This window comes from Lagenorhynchus albirostris, chromosome 7, assembly GCF_949774975.1.
Source record: "Lagenorhynchus albirostris chromosome 7, mLagAlb1.1, whole genome shotgun sequence".
In the NCBI taxonomy this organism is placed as follows: Eukaryota; Metazoa; Chordata; class Mammalia; order Artiodactyla; family Delphinidae; genus Lagenorhynchus; species Lagenorhynchus albirostris.
In genome coordinates this window covers 64,900,162-64,923,274 of record NC_083101.1, presented here as the reverse complement: position 1 = coordinate 64,923,274, position 23,113 = coordinate 64,900,162, and the positions used below count along the sequence as shown (strand labels likewise).

Genomic DNA, 23,113 nt, shown 5'->3' with positions numbered 1-23,113 from the left:
ATCCTAGGACTTCTTATTCAGCATTTTCCTAATATTGTCATAGAAGTATATTTCCAGAGGAAATCCAGCATCATATTCACAAATTACATGCATATACACACACTCTATTATTTCAATACATATATTATCTTTAATGCTCACTGAAAATCCTGCACAGTAGATATTATTAGCACCATTTTACAATGAGCAAACAGATTCAGAGGGATAATATCACTAAAGGTCACACAACTATTATGAGATGGAGTTGTGATTAAAACCCAGATCAATCTGTCACCAAAATATATGTTTTTCTATTATGAAATGCCAACTGAGGTAAGTCCCCATCAATCTCAAGGAATAGAAATTTACATAAGTATAAATGTAGAATTCCAGAAAAATTGCATACTTGGAGTCAGCTTAATATAAAGGTTCAATTAAATTCCTAGTTCAACAATAATTCTTCTCTTTCAAGTGTAGGGTTCAATACTGACTAAACAATGAGCTAAATATGTGAAATAAGTCAGACAGAAAAAGACAAATACCATATAATCTCACGTGTGGAATCTAAAAAACAAAACAAATAAACAAAACAAAATGAAAACAGACTCATAGATACAGAGAACAAATGGTGGTTGCCAGAGGGGAGATGGGGGAATGGGTGAAGTAGGTGAAGGGAATCAAGAGGTACAAACCTCCAGTTATAGAATAAATAAGTCACAGGGATGTATTATACACCATAAGGCATATCATCAATTATACCATAATAACTTTGTATGGGGACAGATGGTTACTAGATGACTTACCATGGTGATCACTTCATAATGTATTTAAATGTTGAATCACTATGTTGTATAACCTAACATAATATTGTACATCAGCTATATTTCAATTTTAAAAAGATGAACTAAAATTTCAATACCATTACAGTTTAAAACCAAATTTAATGTCAAATTAGCCAGGAAACACTGATTAGTGTAAAATTTTTCAAACAATAAAGAAAAGATTTGATGAATGAAAGGCTTAAAAAGAATTAATTAACTATGCCTTAAAGTTGCTATTCTATTTATAATTAGTAGTATTATAATTTTCTACAGAGATATCTGGGTCATAGTCTCATAATACAGCCAATACAAACTTTACTTACATCTAATAGGTTTATGAACCAGGTTATGACTGGAAAAACTGTCCTTTTCATTGTTTTTTACTGAAGTAGAGTTGATTTACAAAATTGTGTTAGTTTCAAGTGTACAGCAAAGTGTCCTTTTCTTTTTACAGTTGACAATTTTTTTCCTAATAAATTGTTTTTGTTCTATAAATGAAGCTTCCATTCTTCATTCATATAGAGAAAACATCTGGGACTTTTTTTAAGTGTGGATTGCACTTATATTTAAATTTTGTTCTCAAAGCTGTTAGTTCTCTTAGTAGCCTTTTGATATGCAAGAAATTCTACAGAACCTACCAACTAAATAAACAAAACTGCTGGGTCAAAAACAAAGTGCAAAGCAAGATAAAATACTAAGTTTCTAATTTTTGATTAACATGCTTTATTGTGTGACATAAAGAGTAAGTTTAGGTTAAATGTTAAAATGCTGATTCAACAAATTCTGTAATTCTAAACATGCACAGAAGTTTAAAAGACAAAATGGTAGGATAAAAGAACTCACTTCTTTTTGCCTTGGACATAATTCACATAAAGAGTTTATTACCCTAGGAATAAAAGTTCCTTACTGCTATGTTGGCTAACCAGATGATGTTCGGATGAACATTTATTGATCACTCACCATGAACCAAGAACTACTTTATAGATGTCATGATGAATCTACAACCAGTGTAGAAAGGGGACTAAAAATATCAAAATATTCAAAGAAAGTTCAGAAACATTTGTGACTGACAGACCTTAATGTATTATTAAGGAGGAGTCAAGGTTGGTTATAGAATATCTTAACCAGAAAGATAATGAGATGACAAAGAACTATGTAGTATTTCCACCTTGGTATACTATACACACTGCTAAAGTAAATGAATTTCTGGCTTAATCTAACATGTCATTCTATCATCTTATCTTTCTTTGAGCCTATAAAAACTCATCCCTCACTTTTGCTAATCATGTATGAATATCATAAATGGATATGCATGTAAATAAAAATTTCTAATACAAACTCGTGAAAAAAACATAAAAAAGCATATGCAAACATTTATATCTAGAAATTAGCAAAATGAGCCCTGCTGAGCTGCAATGGAAAAGTTGACTCAAACCATAAATAAGAATAAAAGCAATTAAGGGGAACTTTTAATAAGGTTAAAAATTATAGAAAAAACAAACAGGTAAAAAATAAATACCTTTACTTAGTCACTAGATTTGTTTAATGAAATTAGCATTTTAAAAGTAGGTTGAACTTTTGTAGCAGTGATACGTAACACCTATAATTTCTGAACAGTTTTGAACTCACATAAGCTTTTAAATTAGTTTAAATATATTTTAAGCCATTACAAAGGAATTCTGAAAAGAACAGAGGAGCATCAGAACCTGCAACCGACATCACATACTTACGCTCCATATCTCACCTTTTTATCTTATCTTCCACCCAGTTACCACACAGGCAGCCCATTTGTAAGGACTCCAGGAGAGCTTGCTCAGCTAAACTGAATTTGATCTGGTTAGCTTTCATAATCATCACCATCTGCAGCTTTTCCTTTGATCATATTGAAGATAACTAATCTCTCTTCTTCATAAAACAGTTTACTATTTTTTTCCCTCCTTGCTCACCTATGCTGCTTCCACGGATGTGAGCATTCTATGATCCCAATTGCTTATGGCATATGATGAACTGTCATCTTCCCTTACACAGCTTTACACTTAGTTTATTTTTCAGAAAATGCTACTGTCCAATCTCAATTTAGGCCCTGACATATAAATATCTATCTCTATCTCTATCTTTCTCTCTCTCTCTCCTTCTCTCTCTCTCTCTCTCTCTCTCTCTCTCTCTCTCTCTCTCTCTCACACACACACACACACACACACACACACACATGCACACGCACACACACACATGCACACTCACATGTGCACACACGCACACAAACACAATACCATTTTATTTTTTCCCAGGTCAAAAATGAGATTTAAATTTTCAAAACTTAAGAATATACATATTAATAAATTTCAAAAAGCTTAATAAAAAAGCTTTATGCCCACATTATAAATTTAGGAAGCCAGTCATATAATGCACATTTAAATACACAAATACAAACATACACACATTTGAGAAATACTATTTAATAGTATTAAATTTTAAAGGACCACTAAGAGAGACAGAAAGTGATGTTTATATTAGCAAAAACAATGCTCATATATAAATACTACTCCCATTATTGGTAAGAAGCAGGAATCAACAAATTTTTAGTAAAAATTCAGAATAGAATTTTTATTAGCCCATTAGTTTTGAATGCCTTCTGCAAAATCAGAAACATGTCCTTCTAAAACAAACCTAACTGATCATTTGATGCAAAAATATTATCAAGAAACTTTTACTTTACCACAAAGCACAGCAGTCAAAGCACTTGCCCAAATCCTATCTAATGCTAGCAATCATTATTATTATATAATCAGCCAAGCCCCCAAAGCACAGGGAAAAAGTATACACTTGACCATTTTCAATCACAAGTTCTTTAGAGAATAAAATATTCTTTGAGCAAAACCTCATGAGAACTAGAATTCCCTTTTCAATATGTGGTCTCTCCTAGAGCTGTAACTAAATATTACTGAGTGGCAGAAAAACAAATCTCAAGAAATGATGGACTTAAAAAAATTTCATTGTGGAAAGCACAAAGCAAATCCTAATACCAATTTGAAAATGATAGCTCCCCTGCTTCAAGAGAAGCAGATATAAAAACTCACAGTACAAAAAAAAAAAAAAACCTCACAGTAATGACTAAAAGACCCAACTGGATCTATTGAACCTCTGAAGGGCTTTAATAAGCATGATCACTAAGCAGCTTAAACTTGAAATTCAGTTTTAATTAGTAGTTGATTAAATCATTATTAAATTCATAGAATTTAAAATTAATAGTTCAACTTTAATCAAAACTTTTTAAAGTCAAATTCAATAGTGTATAACATGGAACATGAAACTAATTTTGTTAAATCCTTAGATGTCCTATGTTGAAATTCTATTAATTCTATGACATTAAAAATAACAATATACTACTCGTTTGCTAATCATATCTTCTAAATCCACACCTTGAATAGGAGTAATTTCACGAATATAAAAGTACAATTAATGTTAGCTGGGTTTATATTCCTTAAATATCAACAAAAGACTCAACATAACCAGTTTGAACTTTTCCAAAATTATGCTCTATATTTTTATTCTCTCTCTTGAAACAGGGAAGCTATCACTTTGCAACTGGCTTATTGACACTGTGTATATCCTGACCTGGATGATTTCTATGGTTTCTTCCAATTCTAAGAGACTATGTGACCTTAGGTTATACAATTGCTTTTTTTAAGTCTCAAAACTTCCTGAAGCCTTTGCATATATTAATAATACCTTGATCTCACTAGTAAACCTATAGAGGAAAGTGGCCTTAATTTTCTCTTACAATGCAACATAGAAAATAAAGACCAAGACTTGAATAATGGTCATGAATGTGCTAAACTAGAAAACAAGTGGTTACCTCAAAGCGAGAGGAAAATTACCTGTAGCTAACTTATGCTTCCCATCTATATTCTATAAAAGCTGACACTATTATGTTCAATAAAAACATAACTGTGGGAAAGACACACTAGGGTACATAGGATCATAGGATGTCATTAAAACAAAGTTTTATTCCCAAAAACAAAAGGTAAAAGCCTCTTCTTAAGGTATTTTCTCTTTAGTCAAAAACAATTATGAATTTAAAGCAAAAATAACAGACTGTAAGGATACAGAACTAAAAAAAACTCCATTTTTTATGGTTTAAAATTCTTAATTTGACAGATATCTCTTTAGAGAGAAATTTATAAGATTCCCCTCCCAACTCAAAGTCCACTAACCTACAGAAAAAATAAAAGGAAATAAAGGACTATGTACCCAAAAAATGATTTAAGAAAGCTACAGATGTTTTTTAATAAAAAATAAAACACTGTACTTACTATTTAAAGTAATAGTATTTTCATTAAATATTTTTTAAATTTCATATTATGGTTGGGTAAAGAGATAGAAAGCAACTGTTCTAAAAAGAATAAAACAGAACAAGTTAAAGGAGAAAGCTAATAATAAGGAAGGATAAAAAGAGGAGGACAAGAAAACAGAAAGATGGAAGAAAATAAGACATAAAGCTAGGACTTTAAGAGAGATGAAAAAACAGAGAGGAACATATAAATAGTTAGGCTGAACCATGTGAACTGTAGATCACTTAGGCTGCAACCTGAATACGTTTCTGAACATCCCAATGGCTCTTCCACCAGTCAGAACAATAGTGCTTTATAAGCTGAGTGCCAATGGTCCAAACAAGCAAACGGTGGTTGCTAGTGAGCTACAACTTGCCTATTTCAGACCATCCACCAAATTGTAAAAGTTAAAAAGTAAAAACCTATTGGCACCAAGTAAATTATTTTTAATCACAAAGCACCCTGAATTCAGTGGTGAATTCAGCCAGTCTTCTTTTATCTAGTCATTGGAGTGCTAGGAGACCAGAATCAGGAGGATTCACGCAACTTATATTGGTGACAATGTCTTCACCATTGCATTCTCAGTTATAACTCACTTTCCAAACTGTTTGATTACAGCAAGACCAATACTCAGCTCAATGACTCTGACGTGTTTTTCTCCACCATGATTCACCCTCCTGAACCAGAAGTGAGAAGTGGGATAGCCCATGAAATTTAGGGTAGCACATAACAGTGAATAGGCACTACAGCATGCCACGCAGAGAGCTCTAAGCTTTCTAAAATCCCACATCCAAAGAACTCAAACTACAAATCCAACCACAGTGTAAGCAATAATATCAATCCCTTTAGTAGAACAAACTAGATATCTTGAGTTAAATGGAGACAGAGTTGAACATTAGAGGATATACAGACATTTGTTACGGGAAAAGAAGGAGCATTTCAGCCAATGTGGTCAAAAATATGAACAACCAAAACAGAAGCAAGAAGGTTATGAAAATATATAATTTGTTTAGGAAGCCAAGAGTACTCTAATGTGGCTGAAGCAAGACAGATAGAGGGCCACCTGTCTGTATATAATACTGGGTCATTTGAAAATGATAAAGAGTTTAAATGTTATCCCGTCATTACTTTCTTTGTCATTGTTACCTTTCTAACTCGGCAGCATTGATTTGGCTACCACTTCTTAGTATAACCCTGAGTTTCCATCTTTTTGGACAAGGAAAAAAATATTCATTTTCCTCAGTAACTAACATCGCTAAGAGTTGTGGAATATAATTGAAAGTGAAGTAGCCAAGTCTCTGGGGAAGGTATGTACGTGGAGAACAAGACAAAGAGGAAATAGGGTATTACTATAAACTTTATGCCCTCCCTCTTGGGGTTCCGAGCAAACTGCAGAGTAGGAGTATGTGCATCAACCAAATAAATCCATCCAACAAATGTCTACTGAGGCAAGTACTACTGTGGAATCTTGGCATGTAAAATGAAGTTAGCCTCAATGCACTCTCAATCTCTTGGCAGAGATAATACACATCAGATTTTGGTGTTATGATACAGACGCTAAACTAAGAACTAAGGAAACACAAAGTTGGGAGGGGGCAGAATTCTGAATTTAGATGGATGAAAAAGTAGGAAAAGACGGAACCATAGACAGCGTCACAGACTGCAAAATTTCAGAGCTGACCATCACAGGATAATATAGGAATTTGTTAAGAGAATGAGCATTTCAGTCAACGTGGGTCAAAAAATAAACAGTCTGAACAAACGTAAGACACTGTGAAGATATATAATGTGTTTACGAAGCTGAGAGTACTTTACTGTAAGTGAAGCAAGACAAAGAGAGGGCAACGGCAATAGAAGAAGCTGGAAAAGTTAACATAGAGCCACAAAGAAAAGGGCCTTAGATTACATGACATGAAGTTGGACTTTATTCTGAAAGCCACAGGGAGACATTGATTGTTTTTTAATAAATGGAGGGAGACAAGAGCAGATCAATACTTTAGAAAGATAAATTTGGTGATGGTGTGAAGGCTCGATTATTGGGGAATGGAGACAGAGTGATCAGGTTCAAAATGATTATAAAAGGGAGTCTTTGGGGCTTCCCTGGTAGCATACCGCAACGAAGAGTAGTCCCCGCTCGCCACAACTAGAGAAAGCCTGTGCGCAGCAACAAAGACCCAACACAGCCAAAAATAAATTTAAAAAATAAAAATAGGGCTTCCCCGGTGACGCAGCCAATGCAGGGGACATGGGTTCGAGCCCTGGTCCAGGAAGATCCCACGTGCCACAGAGCAACTAAGCCCATGAGCCACAACTGCTGAGTCCGCGTATCACAACGACTGAAGCCTGCGCACCTAGAGCCCGTGTTCCCCAACAAGAGAAGCCACCGCAGTGAGAAGCCCGCACACCACAATGAAGAGTAGCCCCGGCTCGCCACAACCAGAGAAAAGCCCACGCACAGCAATGAAGACCCAATGCAACCAAAAATAAAATAAATTTATTTTTTAAAAAAGCGGGGGGAGTCTTTGAAATCATTAGATCTACCGATTATAAACCCTAACCCCACCTCCATCTAGGTAACATTGTTTTATGCACTTAAAAAAAAAAAAAAGAAAAACACCTGAATCAGTTTGAAAACACTCTGTAATTCAGACTTTCCACTAATTCATTTAGTTTTCCCAATTATTCCAAAGAACAGAGGTTTTATTATGTATAGCTTTGTTGTAAACAGTGTCTCCAGTTTTGAAATTTTATATCAATGCCACTAAAATTACTTTCATACAATTATCTCATGGCATGTAGTGAGAAAAAAAAACTTGTTAAACATCCAATTTGACCCAATAAAGTAACTGCCATAGGGTTTTCTTTTTTATCCTTACCATTACAAGTTCTTCCTGTAATTCACTGCAACTGTTTTCGTTATACTGGAGTCTCTTTGAAAGGTCTATAATTACTTTCTTCTGTTCCTCGATTTCTTCATTTAGTTTCTTGTTTTTGGAGAAATACTCTCTCTCTAATCTGAAAAGTTAAAGTGTCAGAGCAGGTTTTTCAAATATGCTTTTATCAGGTCCTATTATACAACTTTAACACAAGTCGCAGATGTATTATATATCATGGTTTCATGCCCAGAGGTTTTAAAGGTCACTTCTCATTTTCTCAAATAGAAAGAATTGTACATTCTTAAATGAAAGACTCTGAAGGAATAACAGTTGAGGCCAATAGATAACATGTAGAGGTGGAAGTTGAAAAAGTGGCATAATATGCATGTTATCTAGAAATACAAAGTTAAATATCAGAAGAAACAGCTATAAGAATTAAAATTGGTTGCTTCAAAGGAGCAGAAACTGGTCGTAGAAAGCAATGGGGTACCAAAATGTGGTTTTTCATGAGCTTAAAAGCACTATTTTACTTTTTAGATTATGTACAAGTGCTAACTTTATTAAAATCAAATTTTAATTTAAAAATTACTAATCAGCAAATATAAAATTAAATGCACCTGGTATTTGGTGCTATTTTATAAATAAAGTCCAAGTTGAGTCCAGTGAAATGGTGAACAGCCCTTGCTGTCAGTAATCTCATGCACAACCCAAAGAAGTTGGCTCCTATGCTTCTGCCAACAGCCCCACCCAAGGGGAATGAGTAGGGCGGGAGTAAACTGAAGGTTCAAGGGAGCCCCAGTCTCTCTGAATCCAACAGAGAAGAGTCAGGACTTGACAGATGGAGGATTTTAGGCAAGAAAGGAAAGGGAGAAGAAGGAACCTTGTAGTTAAGAGCCATTCTTTCCTACTGGATTCCCATTTTGTTGTTGTTGTTGTTATTGTTGTTTAAGAGTTCAGCTAAGAAATTGACAACAGTACAGCTGTTTTAAAAAATAGCCATCTTCAGGCTATCTTTTACCAAGAACATAAACAATAATAGTGCCACAAGTTATAATACTGGGTTGGCTAAAAAGTTCATTCAGTTTTTTCAGTAATTTGTCTCTAGTACACCTTAGTTGTCTTTACCTTCATTCGAAACAATTTTGTTATACTGTATCGTGACAGCTGTCATATCAGCGTGCATTTAAAAAAACTTATCAAATTTGGTGAATTTTTGTGTAGCCATTTGGATACTGAAGATGGAAGAAAAAAGCAAATTTTTGGCATATTCTGGCAAATTTTTGGCATATTTTACGCAACTGAAACACAAAAAAAAGATTTGCACAGTGTATGGAGAAGGTGCTGTGACTGATCGAACGTGTCAAAAGTGGTTTGCGAAGTTTTGTGCTGAAGATCTCTCGCTGGATGATGCTCCACGGTCGGGTAGACCAGTTGAAGTTGATAGTGATCAAATCGAGACATTAACTGAGAACAATCAACGTTATACCACGGGGGAGACAGCCGACATACTCAAAATATCCTAATCAAGCACCGAAAATCATTTGCACCAGCTTGGTTACGTTAATCGCTTTGATGTTTGAGTTCCACATAAGTTAAGTGAAAAAAACCTTTATGACCGTATTTCCCGACGTGATTCTCTACTGAAGCGTAACAAAAATGTTCCGTTTTTAAAACAAATTGTGACGGGTGATGAAAAGTGTACAATAATGTGGAACGGAAGAGATCGTGGAGCAAGCGAAATGAACCACCACCAACCACACCAAAGGTCGGTCTTCATCCAAAGAAGGTGATGTTGTGTATACGGTGGGATTGGAAGGGAGTGAAAACCAAACAATTAATTCCAACAAGTACTGCTCTCAATTAGACCATCTGAAAGTGGCACTCGACGAAAAGCATCCGGAATTAGTCAACAGAAAACACATAATCTTCCATCAGGATAACGCAAGACTGCATGTTTCTTTGATGATCAGGCAAAAACTGTTACAGCTTGGCTGGGAAGTTCTGATTCACCCGCCATATTCACCAGATATTGCACCTTCAGATTTCCATTGATTTCGGTCTTTACAAAATTCTCTTAATGGAAAAAATTTCAATTCCCTGGAAGACTGTAAAAGGCACCTGGAACAGTTCTCTGCTCAAAAAGATAAAAAGTTTTGGGAAGATGGAATTATGAAGTTGCCTGAAAAATGGCAGAAGTTAGTGGAACAAAATGGTGAATACATTGTTCAATAAAGTTCTCGGTGAAAATAAAAAATGTGTCTTTTATTTTTACTTAAAAACCAAAGGAACTTTTTGGCCAACCCAGTACTTTTGTACTTCTTTTTATACTTTTGGTTGATGTATTTAGAAAAATAAAGAAGTCCCTAAATACTGAATGTAATAAAATAAATAAATTTAGATTCAGTCTGTTCAGTATCATATCCTTGACTAGCATTATTTTAAACTAAATTTAAACTTAAACTAGATGTAAGGATTATCAGGATCTTCTCCCTACCATCGCCCAACAATCAGTTAGTTACAACAGCTAATGAAGACCTGACACATTGAAGGGAATTCCCTGGCGGTCCAGTGGTTAGGTCTCTGTGCTTTCACTGACAAAGGCACAGGTTCGATACCTGCTGGGGGAATTAAGATCCCACAAGCCGCTCAGTGCGGCCAAAAATTTCAAGTATAAAAAAAATTACTGAAAAATTTTAGTTTTATACTGTAAGTTTTCAATGGAAAAAAATTTATAACTAATAAAATTTAATTAGAGGAATATAGAGAATATATATTCTTTCTAAAATTATACATTATATGTATTCATTAAAATAGCCTGTTATTCAAATCCTTAGCTGAGTTCTTCAAAAGATATGTTTAATATATAATAATTTTACTTATTATATTATTATATGTAATATTTAATATATAATAATATATTAAATATATACATATATTCCATCTAATATATCTGTATACATATGTATATTCCATCTACATATGTATACATATATATTCCACTGAAAATAGTTTCATGCAGGAATATTCACTGTTATGAAACTGTTGGCCAAAATTAAAACTCTAAAATACACACACAGCTTTTTCCTCCTGCCTTTTAATGAGATCCTGCCTAGATCTACCTGGAAGGAAACAGAAGTTTAAAACCCTTAACCACCTGCAAGGTTCAGGCAGCATTTCCTCTATAACCTCGTTATCACCAACTGCTAAATCAGATCTATCCAAAAGGTAAAACAATGTCCTACCCCAAAACTCACTGCTCTCAGAGTTGTAAATTAAAGGTATTATTTACCTAAAATATCAATTCTCCTTTTGAAATACATTATCCAAAACTTAGAACTACTTTGAAAAATTAATACTTGAGAGTTTGTGACTCTAAAAGATTTTAAAGACGATTCTGAAAAAGAATCAGACGTATAGGTAGAAAATGAAATAACTTATCCAATCATCCCTCATGTCATATCAGTCCTTCTCATACCACTGATAAATGGAAAGGAAGTGGCTGTCGTATGACATACAATGACAAGAAGGAGGGGATGGGGGAGAGAAGTCACAGAAACTATCAATGAGTCGTGGACTTTAATTACTACTTAATTTTTACTGTTTGTTTATTTATTAATATTATTAGTAACTTTTATTATAGCACAGTTATATAGGGATGAAGAACAGATAAGGGACATTATATTAAAGCATTTAGGATTGTCAGCTGGTGCTTAGCTGTAATACATAATTAATATTTAGAACTGTTAGTTTGTGTTTATTGGAATACAAAACTTGAGTAAAATTTTTCAAGCACCAAAACACAAATAATAGCAAAACAAACATAAGGAAAAAATTTGCTCTGGAGTCCAATTTTAAAAGTGCATAGGTTACAATCTTAGAGCTCAAACATTAGCAATTATCTTAGAATTCCTCTAATCCAACCTTTGCAGAGCTCTCTTCTTCAGTATCCATGACAAAGAATCATCTACCCCCTGTTTCGAACTTTCCAAGGCAGAGAGTTCACTAGTTCCCCAAAGAAGCCTATTATTTCACTGCTGGAAAGCTTTAATTGTTGGGAGTACAGTCTGACTTCTTACAGTTTCACTAGTAGGTCATAATCATTACCTCAAAGCAACAGTAAAGAAGCCTGTACTATATGCTACATAAAGGCCCTTCAAACATATTTATATATAAATGTGCAGATTCAAGATATGATTCAAAGGAAATAAAAGAGCATAAGTCCTTAGAATAATGTTCACAGAATGTCATTTAAGTCATTCTGGAGGAAGCAAGAAAATTCAGTTAAGAATTACTCATTTAATGTATTATAAGCATTACTAATAAAGGTAATCACAGTTAAAGAGTTTTAAATTTTTTCAAACTTGTCTTTCAAGTGCCATCTTTATAATTCCTGCCATACTCACAACTCTAAATAATACTTTTCTTTAACTCACATCGTAAGTTAAATGAAGTATTTTAAAAGGAAACTATATTATAACTGTAAATGGAAAACTACTATTTGTCATAAATAAACATTAAAAATAAATACATAACTCTAATATATCAACCTATTATCATGTCATGTACCAATGGTGGTACACATTTCATCCTCTGAGAGGAAATGCTTAAAATGTCTACTATTGACTTATTTTTGGAAGCATATTAAATAGCTATAAACTTCTTAAAAAATTTCACAGAACTTTTCAGATGATAGACATTTGAATTGAAAAAGGTTAAAATCAATAGGAGTCAGAAAGATCCTGACTCTACACTTAGCTGTGTGTCCTTACCCTCGTTAGGCCTCAATTTTCACATCTGTAGAACAGCGATAAAAAAGAGTAGCTACCTCATAGGGTGTTATAAATTAAATAAAACCATGCAATGCTAGGTATGAAGTGAGCCACATACATGTTAGCCCCCATAGCAGTATTATTCCTACTATTATTTCTACAGTTTACGAATATCTCAAACATTACCCATCTCCCACATAGCCCATTTTAGGTGGCCTAGAAGTCAAGGCCTTAAAGATACTATATTACATCAGTAAATATAAAATATATTAATATATTTACTTTCTAGTATAAGAAAGTATTTCTGCATTTCTGAGACTCCTTGGAATTGCCATGATACTTCAAAATCCAACAGAGCATTTCCATATTTACCTAGTACTACACAGTCATACTCATGTAGATTTCATAAACTCTTAATATTAATTTAGAGAGTTTTACAGTATAACACTTACATATTTAGTTTTGCAAAGCTCTCTTGTGCATTATGCTTTTCTCGTTCATATGCACTTTCAACTTCTTTGAATTCATTCTTGATCATTTCCAAATCAGCAACAGCTTCTGCTTGGCTGGCCTTTTCTACCTGCAAAGCTCCTTCAAGGTCTCGAATCCGTAACTACCAGATGACAGAAAAGTAATTAAAGCAAGAAAGGAAACACTAGCACCAATCTCAAATTGAGCAGAATACTTTATCAAACAGCAGATTATCATTCATCCAAACAAGTCTTTCTTTCTGTTTTTGGTTTAAAAAAGGAAAATAAACAAAGGGCAGTTTATTCCCTTTCTCAACATGTGTAATGGAAGAGAAGAGTGGAAGAATACAGACTCAACTGTGCTATGAAAAGGGACAGGCAGATACAATATAATGCGTCCCATCAAAGTGCCTAATTTTGATCTACTAACCCATTTAGACATTTTTTTTATAAACATAATAAATTAAGTGGTTTTTGAAAACTAGAGGGAAGTATCCTTCCTCTCTTTTGAGAAACATTATTATATGAACATCTTTATAAGCCTAACAAAGTTAACAGATCTTTTTATTCCTGGAGATTTCTTACTGTAGAAAAGCAAAATTTTTATTATCAAATAATACTATTGGACTTCCCTGGTGGCGCAGTGGTTGAGAGTCCGCCTGCCGATGCAGGGGACACGGGTTCGTGCCCCGGTCTGGGAAGATCCCACATGCCGCGGAGCGGCTGGGCCCGTGAGCCATGGCCACTGAGCCTGCGCGTCCGGAGCCTGTGCTCCGCAACGGGAGAGGCCACAACAGTGAGAGGCCCGTGTACCGCAAAAAAAAAAAAAAAAAAAAAAATCAAATTTGACTAAAATATATGTGGGTGTAGTAATATGATATCTAGGATTTGCTTCAAAATAATCTGGGGGTGGTGGAGTAGAAGAGCGCTAATATTATAGATAAACCACAATTGTCCTGTGAGATAAGTCTTGAAGCTGAGTGATGGGTACACGGGGAGTCCATTTTACTATTCTACTTTTGCATGTACTTGAAATTTTACACAACAAGACATTTTAAAAACTAGATTCCCTGTATATGCCAACAGTAGAATAGATAAAGTGCATATCCATAAAAGAATAATTTGTAGCTATAAAAAGGCTACAAAATAACTTTTGAAAAGCAACTTGTCTACATGGTTCTCTGTGTAGTGTTAATACATATTGGGAGAAGCAGAGTCCAGATTATTGTATGTAGTATGCTATATTTTAGGTAAACAAGTGGAAAAAATAAGGATAGGCAGCAGGAAAGAGAGAACAATAGGAGAGACAAGAGTGAAAGCAAGAGTTCCCGATCGCCTCAATTTTGTTTTAATTTTTGAACTATGTGAATATTTTATCTTTTTAGAAAATTAAGTTAAGAATAAAAAAATAGCTTGCTAAAGCTCACAAAAGGAGGGTGGTAGGAAAAAAATGCTTCACACTAGATAGAAAATGGGGCTTTAGAACTGTAAGTCTCAGGTTTGAGTCGCAGCTCTACAAATCAACTTATATGCCCTTGGGCATATTAAACTCCAAAAGCCTGAGGTTCCTCATCTGTAAACAGTAAATACTAACAATAACAATAATAATAATATACAGACTCTACAGGGTGGCTACAAAGACCTAATGAGACAACATTTATTTAATATTAATATGTATTTAACATTAAATGTAAATATATAATAACTATTTAATAAGTGTTTAGATAAATATTTATTAGGCACTTAATATGTGCCAGGCAGTGTAGTGCTCACGGTATATACAATCATCATGAAAATATACAGTCTCAGCTCTTGTTAGGAAAGGACAGACCATAAGAGAATATAGGCAAGTGCTTCCTGTCACAGAAGCAGGCCCAAAGGGCCATGAAATCAGAAAAAAGCTATGAACTCTGTGTGACACAAGCTTCCCAGGGATGGCAAAACATAACCTGAGTTAGGAAAAATGAACTCACCAAAAAACGAAGCGTAGGAAATATGAAAATGTTTCATAAATTAATCCATACAAATAATTACCAGAATTATTTCTAATTATCCAAAACTATTTTGGATTAATTGAAATACCTATTCTCTTACACTAAAGTAAGGAAGTAGAATAGATATGTAGATACAATACAACTTTGTACATTTTCAAATTTGGTCTTTTAAACTATTTTTCTTTGTTGTTATTATGTCTATACCCAGTGTACAAGTAAAAATTAATAAGTCTAGGAAACATTTTCTTCTATCTACATTGGTATGTTCTTTCAGAAACTATGCACATTCAATCACAAATGATAAACCAATCCAACTGAAAGAAAACTAGACAAACAATTCCAAGTCACTCTTGTGAATCTACTCTCATTTTTATGACATAGCATCCAAACAAATTTAATAACAGAATACTTCAAACATATTTTTAACTCCCATTTATAGTAAGATGGTGATTAATTACGACTCAGTAGTCTCATTTGCTTTTAAATTACTCTGAAACTGAATTTTACTGTGTGTACCTCACTAAAAATATTTGTCAATATTTATAGATCTATGATTCAAATACACACTTCTGCTTTTTTCCTAAGTTATAGCACTAAGTTGGATATCAAATATTAATTTTTAATTATATGAGTAAAAAATACACATGTAACAATTTTCATTTTTATACCTATTAACTATATATTCCCAGTGATATAACTACAATGAAAAACTTAATTTTGAATTCTACTTCTTGTATGAATTTAAAACTTCAGCCTTATTGCCTATTAATGCCATTTTGGGTAATCCAATCATTTTTTTCTGAAAAAAAAACAACCAAAAAAGCTTAACTAAAAAAAAAAAAAAGCTTAACTTACACAAATTTGCTTTACATATAGATGCACTCAAATACATGGGTCTGACCACCTAGAGGGGTGGGAAAGGGAGGGTGGGAGGGAGGGAGATGCAAGAGGGAAGAGATATGGGGACATATGTATAACTGATTCACTCTGTTATAAAGCAGAAACTGACACACCATTGTAAAGCAATTATACTCTAATAAAGATGTTAAAAAAAATACATGGTTCTGATAATTTTGCAGGTAAAAGGCTTTTCATTAAAGATAAAAGTAAAAAACAATTATTTTAAAATTCTTACAAAGTTAGTTGCAGCCTAGTTAAGACCTGTTTAAATAATAAAACTCTGCAAATTCTATTAATTAATTTTTAATATAGGGGAAAAGTCTAAGTCTTTTTTAAAAAACCAAATTAAATTATGGACTTGGACTTATGGAACTTTATGTAAAACTATTTACAACAAAGGCTGAGGGTCAGACTTGGTCCACGACAGTAGTTTGCCAACCCCCAGTTAAAATGCCTTTGCTAACCTTAGGAGTTCCTTCTCATTCTCTAAGTCCTAAGGAAAAGGACGCTTTCCTTAGGATGCCTTCGTTCAGTTCCCCTCTCAGATTTAATCCTTCTCTTTATTACGCTCCCATAGTACTTTAGTATTTAATATTTCTACCTATACACCAACATATATAGGTACACAGTATCTCTGGTAATGGAATTTTGAGTCCCAAAAGGAGCTCATTCACCTTTATGCCTTCAGCTCTTAATATAGTGACAGGTGATATGCACAGGATATGCACTCAATCAATGAAGATGCATATTTTAAAATGTTTTCAGAAAGAAATTCATCCCAAGGTTGTTGATAAAAAGAACACTCTGATCAGCAGATCTTCCTGTAACGCGCCAGATGGCAAACACATTGGACTTTGCAGAACGTGAGGTCTCTGTCGCAGCTACTCCACTTTGCCAAGGTAGCACAAAAGCCACCATGGACAAGATAAAACTTCATAAGCACGCTCAGTGGGTAAGATTCAGCCTGTGGGGTGTAGTGTGCCAGCTCCTCTCTAATAGAGTAAAGACTATCTTCAACTATATCTTTATAGTAAATAGAATAACGCGTATCTTAACAACATGCTACCTGCTCTAAACGCACACCTTAGTTCTCTGAACATAATGCTGTTTTTCCCAGCTTAATAAAATCCATTAAAAAAATGTTGTTCACATTTTACCTGAATAATTTCAGAATTAAATTTCGATTCCAAATGTGCTGCTCTCTCTGCTTCAATATCTTCTTCTAATTTCCTCACTCTTAGAGTAGTTGCCTGAAAACATTAAGTTTAAACATTGGAATTTAAATTGAATATAGGCCACTATATTGTAATTAACACTTTGGATTACTATAGCCTCATTTTTTCATTTGCAAGAGTATAAAAGTCATGTTGCAAAAAGTAATGCTCGGGAAGAATGCTCCAGAGCTTGTTTTCTTTTTCTTTATTCAGTTATACTTTACATGTAATAAATTACACATATTGAAATTGTATAACTTGGTTAGTCTTGTATATATACACCCACGAAATCATTGCCATAATCAAGACAGACAAATATTTCTGTTACCCCAGAAGATTCCTTGTGTCCCTTGGTAACCCCATCATCCAGTCCTCACCACCCCACCCCTAACCCCTAAGTAAACACTGATCTGCTTTTTTGTCACTATAGATCATTTCCTGTTTTCCAGAATTCAATATAAATTGAATCACACAGTGCATATTATTTATTGCCTGGCTTCTTTCTCCCCACAAAATTATTTTGAGTTTCATCCATGTGGTTGCACATATCAATAGTTCACATTTTACTGTTAAAGTGTTTCACTGTGTTAATACACCACAATCGGTTTATCAGTTCACCTACTGATGGACATTTGAATTGGATGCTATACAAAGGAATATATATAGGGCTGTATTAGGGCTATACAAAGGAATCTTCTATGAGCAATTATGTATAAATCTTTGTATGGACATACACTTTCATTTCTCTAGGATAAATAGTGAAAGACAGAATGACTGGGTCAGATGGTAGGCGTATGTTTAATGTTTTATGAAACTGACACACTGTTTCACAAACTGTTTCCAATTTCATACATCTTCACCAACACTTGGCATGGTAGTCTTTTGGGTTATTTGGGGGCAAGGGTTAGACATTCAAATAGGAATGTAATGGTATCTCATTTTAGTTTCAATTTTCATTTTCCTAATAATTAATAGCATTGAGCATCTTTTCATGTATTTATTTACTATCTGTATATCTTTTCTGGTGAAGTTTCTGCTTAAATCTTTTTCTCTCTTTTTTTTTTTTTTTTTTTCCCGGTACGTGGGCCTCTCACTGCTGTGGCCTCTCCCGTTGCGGAGCACAGGCTCCGGACGCGCACGCTCAGCGGCCATGGCTCACGGGCCCAGCCGCTCCGCGGCATGTGGGATCTTCCCGGTCCGGGGCACAAACCCATGTCCCCTGCATCGGCAGGCGGACTCTCAACCACTACGCCACCAGGGAAGCCCCTTTTTCTCATTTTTTAATTGGGCTGTTTGTTTTTTTATTATTGAATCTTGAAAATTCATTATATAATCTGGATACAAGTCATTTGTTGGGTACGTGATTTGCAAATATTTACTCCCAAATATTGTCTACAGCCTGTCTTTTCATTCTCTTAACGTTAGTGTCTTTCACATAGCAAAAGTTTTTGTTATGACAAAGTCTAATTTATTAGTTTTTCAAGCTGGAGTCAGCCCCGCCACACCTAGAGTCCTGTCTGTCAAATATAGATAGTTCAACAGTGAAAGAGAAAGACAATAGTAATTTCTTTTCCTTTCTTAGATAAAATTTGGGCAAGAAATGTTTCTATTCGTTATATTTACTCTGTCATTTAGCCTTAGCTATAGTTTTTTTTTTTTTAAATGCTCGGCTTGATTAGTTTGATTTTTCCTCTTTTCTCCCACCATTTCTTTTTTGCATACAGAGATGGTAATGTATCACAACCAGAAGGGGCATAAATAAAAATAGGATAATCCAAAAACTAATCAAGTGGTCTGTGGATAAGTGAGAAATGACTACACTTTTCCTTGAGCAAAACATGTTCCTATAATGTCTGCTACAGTGCAGAGCATAAACACAAAAAAGGTGAAAAAAAACCCAGTGCCCATCAACTGATGAATGGATAAACAAAATGTGGTATATCCATACAATGGAATATTATTCAGCCATAAAAAGGAATTAAGTACCAACACATGCCACAACATAGATTAACCTTGAAAATATATGTTAAGCGAAAGATGCCAGACACAAAAGACCACATATTAAATGACTTCATTTATATGAAATGGCCAGAATAGGCAAATCCAGAGAGATAGAAAGTGTATGAGTGGTTTCCAAAAGCTGGGGACAGGGGAAGGAAGGAATGAGCACTGACTGCTAATGGGCATAAAGTTTCTTATTGGGGTGATAAGAATGTTCCAGAATCAGATAGTGGCAATGGTTTCATAACCCTGAACTGCATACTTTAAAAGAGTGTATTCAATACTACGTGAACTATATCTCAATAAAAAATAAAAAGAATCCCTAAGTGTAAGAACCAATGACATTTCAAAGAAGTGACCGCCACCTATGTCAAGCTTCTTCATTTCTGTTTAAAAGTTCCTCTCAATGCTGACTTTGAATCCTAGAACAAGGGATCCCCACTGGTTGTAGGTACGAAGGTGATACATACTAGATCAGAAAAATTCTTAATGGTTAGCCAGATTAAAATGAGTATTACCCTAGGTAGGGCCAATACTAGTAAAAAAAAAAAATTTTTTTTAATGTAATGCCACAAGATGAAGTTCCTGTCCTTGAAGAACTAAAGTCAACTTTCTCAATATTCAAAATACTTGTGTTAGGTTCTGCAAGTCAGAAGTCTAACCAGTGTCAAGGAAATAACCCATAGACATTGAGAATAAAGGATCAAAACAGGCAAAAAGCTAATAAAGGGCAAATAGAAGAAACCAGTCTAATAATGTTAATATATTCTTTTATATTCCAAAAGGCATTTATATAGTTTTGTCAAAATAAGTGTTATTTTATTAAAATACAGAATATTCAGTGATTCCATGATAAAAGAGGCAAAATTTTCATTTTTCATGTACATGTTGTCATATGAATCAATTTATCTGATTTCACTCCAAAAGTCACGAAGACTTTTTTTTCTGCCTAAACCAAAATCAAACGGGTTGAAATAATAAACCAGAGATCCCACCTTTATTTCCATACCTTCCTGTTTTAAATGAAATGTCCAGAAGAAAACAAATTTATAAACTGTTTATTAATTACTAAAACAATAAATTAATCAGTAAGGACAGCAAAAAAAATCTTCACATATTTAAACAAATTTCTTCAAGAGTGTGTTTTGTTGACATAATTAAAGCCCTCCTAATAAATATTTTTTAAAAATCTTCTAGTCTGGTGAATTAATTCTTATCTCCAGCAGAGGGTGCTAGAGGAACATCAACTTGCTGTTCACAAATATTTTTCTCCAATAAGAGAACTAGTACAACAATCATTATCTCCAATCCTAATATAATCAACATAGCAAGAGCAGAAAGCATAAGAGAATTCAGATTAAAGTACAAAATCCAACACAAATTCATATATACCCCCGGCCAATTTAACTATATATAAATTTGCCTGTAGTACAAGGATTACACACTGTCTGTTCCCTAATACTATGAACATCAGAGTTCTTTATGTGACACAAAATGATCACATATTTTATCATTTATTAGCTGGCTGTCACGTCCTTTCTGACTGCAATATACTGCCAAGAGATTTTTATTCCAGTAAATGCTGTGTTCATTGTACCCAAATTTTTTTATTTTTATTCCAGTAAATTCTGTGTTCATTGTATGGGTACAATTTTTTTTATTTTATGATTTGTATCTCACTAAATCACAATAAGCCCAGTTAGACAGTCTACTCCACTTAAGAAAAGTGAGTGTTCATTCTTTGAAGAAGGTAACATAGAAAACATTATTTTATCATAACACAGGGCATGAGCCGCCAACTCCAACTCACAAGCAGAACTAATGAAACACATCCAGACCACATTTGTTCTCCACACCACATCTGCTCCCATGGCTTCCATGGGCCTGTTCAAAGTTTCACAAAAATTATGAAAACATATGTGTTCAAGGAATTTGCTGAGACACTGGGCAAAAGCAGCTCCTACTACATTCTTGCCTCCCCAAATAGAATATGCCCAGCCCAGAGGATATATATGAACTTAAAGGGATTAGTCAAGCAGAAAAACCTTGATATATGAAATTTAGCCCACTAAAATGGACATCAAGAAAAATAAGGGAGGAAATATCACACAAGTACCTACCAATCAAAGACTTCTCAGTAGTGTGTTAGGTAGTACTGTTTCCAAAACAGTTGTACAAAGTTTACCCCAGAATATCAATAGCTGTATAAATAGGAAATGGTTGTTTATTTAACTATTGTTCCAGATTTTATCATCTGATATTTCCCATTAATGAAAACTCTTACAAGTAACCAATATAGTAATAATCCATCTTCAAAAAGATGATTCTAAGGGACTGATTAATTCTATAATGGTTATTTTAGTGGTAAGTATATGTATTATATTTTAGTGGTTGTAAATAATATATTAAATGTGTGTTAACAATTAATGACAATTAACTACAATCCTTATTCCCTACCTGTGTAGGAGAAAACAAAAGTAGTTACTATACTTAGAGCTCTTAAACTGAAGATCTCAAAGTATTTTTTGTTACCAAAAAAGATATCTTAGAGAGTCAGAATCTCTAAGGAACAGAATTTACAAGCCACAAATTCTGTTTGGCATGGTAATAAATTAATTTAGCATCTTTAAAATCATCTTTATCTTTTCTAGCAGTAAAAACTTCAGTAATTAACAGAATTTTTAATGAACTTCCAGTTTTAAAATCCATTATGAACATAAATACAAAAATGTATAATACTTATAAGCACAATAGTATAACCCAGGTGATTTATTTACCTTTTATAGTTGGTAATCAACACAAACAGGTGTTTAAAAATCATTCCTACAAACACATGATGGCTTTAAAAAGATGATTCATATGCGATTGCTTCACGGACAACACAAAAGGTGAGAATCATTTTTCTTTTCCTTTTTCACTTGAGTATGGTATATGTATAAGTAAAAAACTACATTCTACCCTTCTTTACGTTACCATAATATAGAATATGACTGACAGAAGCAATTCAGAATTTATTTTCAAAGACTGCTCTCTCTCCACTGTAATCTTCACAAGATTCTTCAGTTCACTCAGAATTAGGTTTGCATCTTCTCTTTTCTCTTTTCTTATTGAGTTAAACTTATTTCCCATGATTAAAAAAAAAAAAAAAAACCTCCCCTAGTTGTAAAGAGGTTTATAAAAGCCACGGATATTTCTTTTTTCAGTTCACTTTTCCCTTGGTTCTCTGGTATCCAGCACCACATTTAGAAAATTGGATTGGGAATTTGTTATTTTTTTAATCTAAGAAAACACTGATCCATGTTAAGATGATTAAGCCACACAATGGTCTATAACATATCAGATTTTTTTAAATTTTTATGCACACACACACACACACACACACATATATATAAACTTCTTTGGCCCAGGCACATAACGAAATCACCTCTTCATGAAATGTAACTGTTGAAGTTTCATTAAAATTTAAAACATTTATTAGGCTAAACATCTATTAGTTGCCTTAGTCTGATATTACTGACATTAAATCATGTGTTCTATTAAATTAAAATTTTAACAATTTTCCTCTTTATTATTATTTTATTTTATATTAATCCTTTTTTAAAAATACCAATGATGATTATAAGCGCCTAGAATTACTAGTACTTAATGTCTCCGCAACTGAATTTTAAACTACATAAACTGCTCTCTAGGAATTTAACTTCTCCTTCATTATGTCATCACCTGGTCAAAGAGCCAATACAAAATACATTCACTTAAAT

The 23,113-nt window shown here is 33.7% G+C and overlaps 1 protein-coding gene across 1 annotated transcript in view; it reads right to left on the bottom strand.

Annotated features, from left to right (window-relative positions):
* Window positions 1–23,113, bottom strand: part of CCDC171 (coiled-coil domain containing 171) — a 358,774-nt gene that overhangs the window by 259,352 nt on the left and 76,309 nt on the right. Inside the window, exons 10-12 of the mRNA XM_060155104.1 lie at window positions 17,298–17,390; window positions 13,229–13,389; window positions 8,008–8,146 (exon numbers count right to left, since the gene is read on the bottom strand). Coding sequence (XP_060011087.1) covers window positions 8,008–8,146; window positions 13,229–13,389; window positions 17,298–17,390 — 393 coding nt within the window. The remainder of the gene's footprint in view (window positions 1–8,007; window positions 8,147–13,228; window positions 13,390–17,297; window positions 17,391–23,113) is intronic.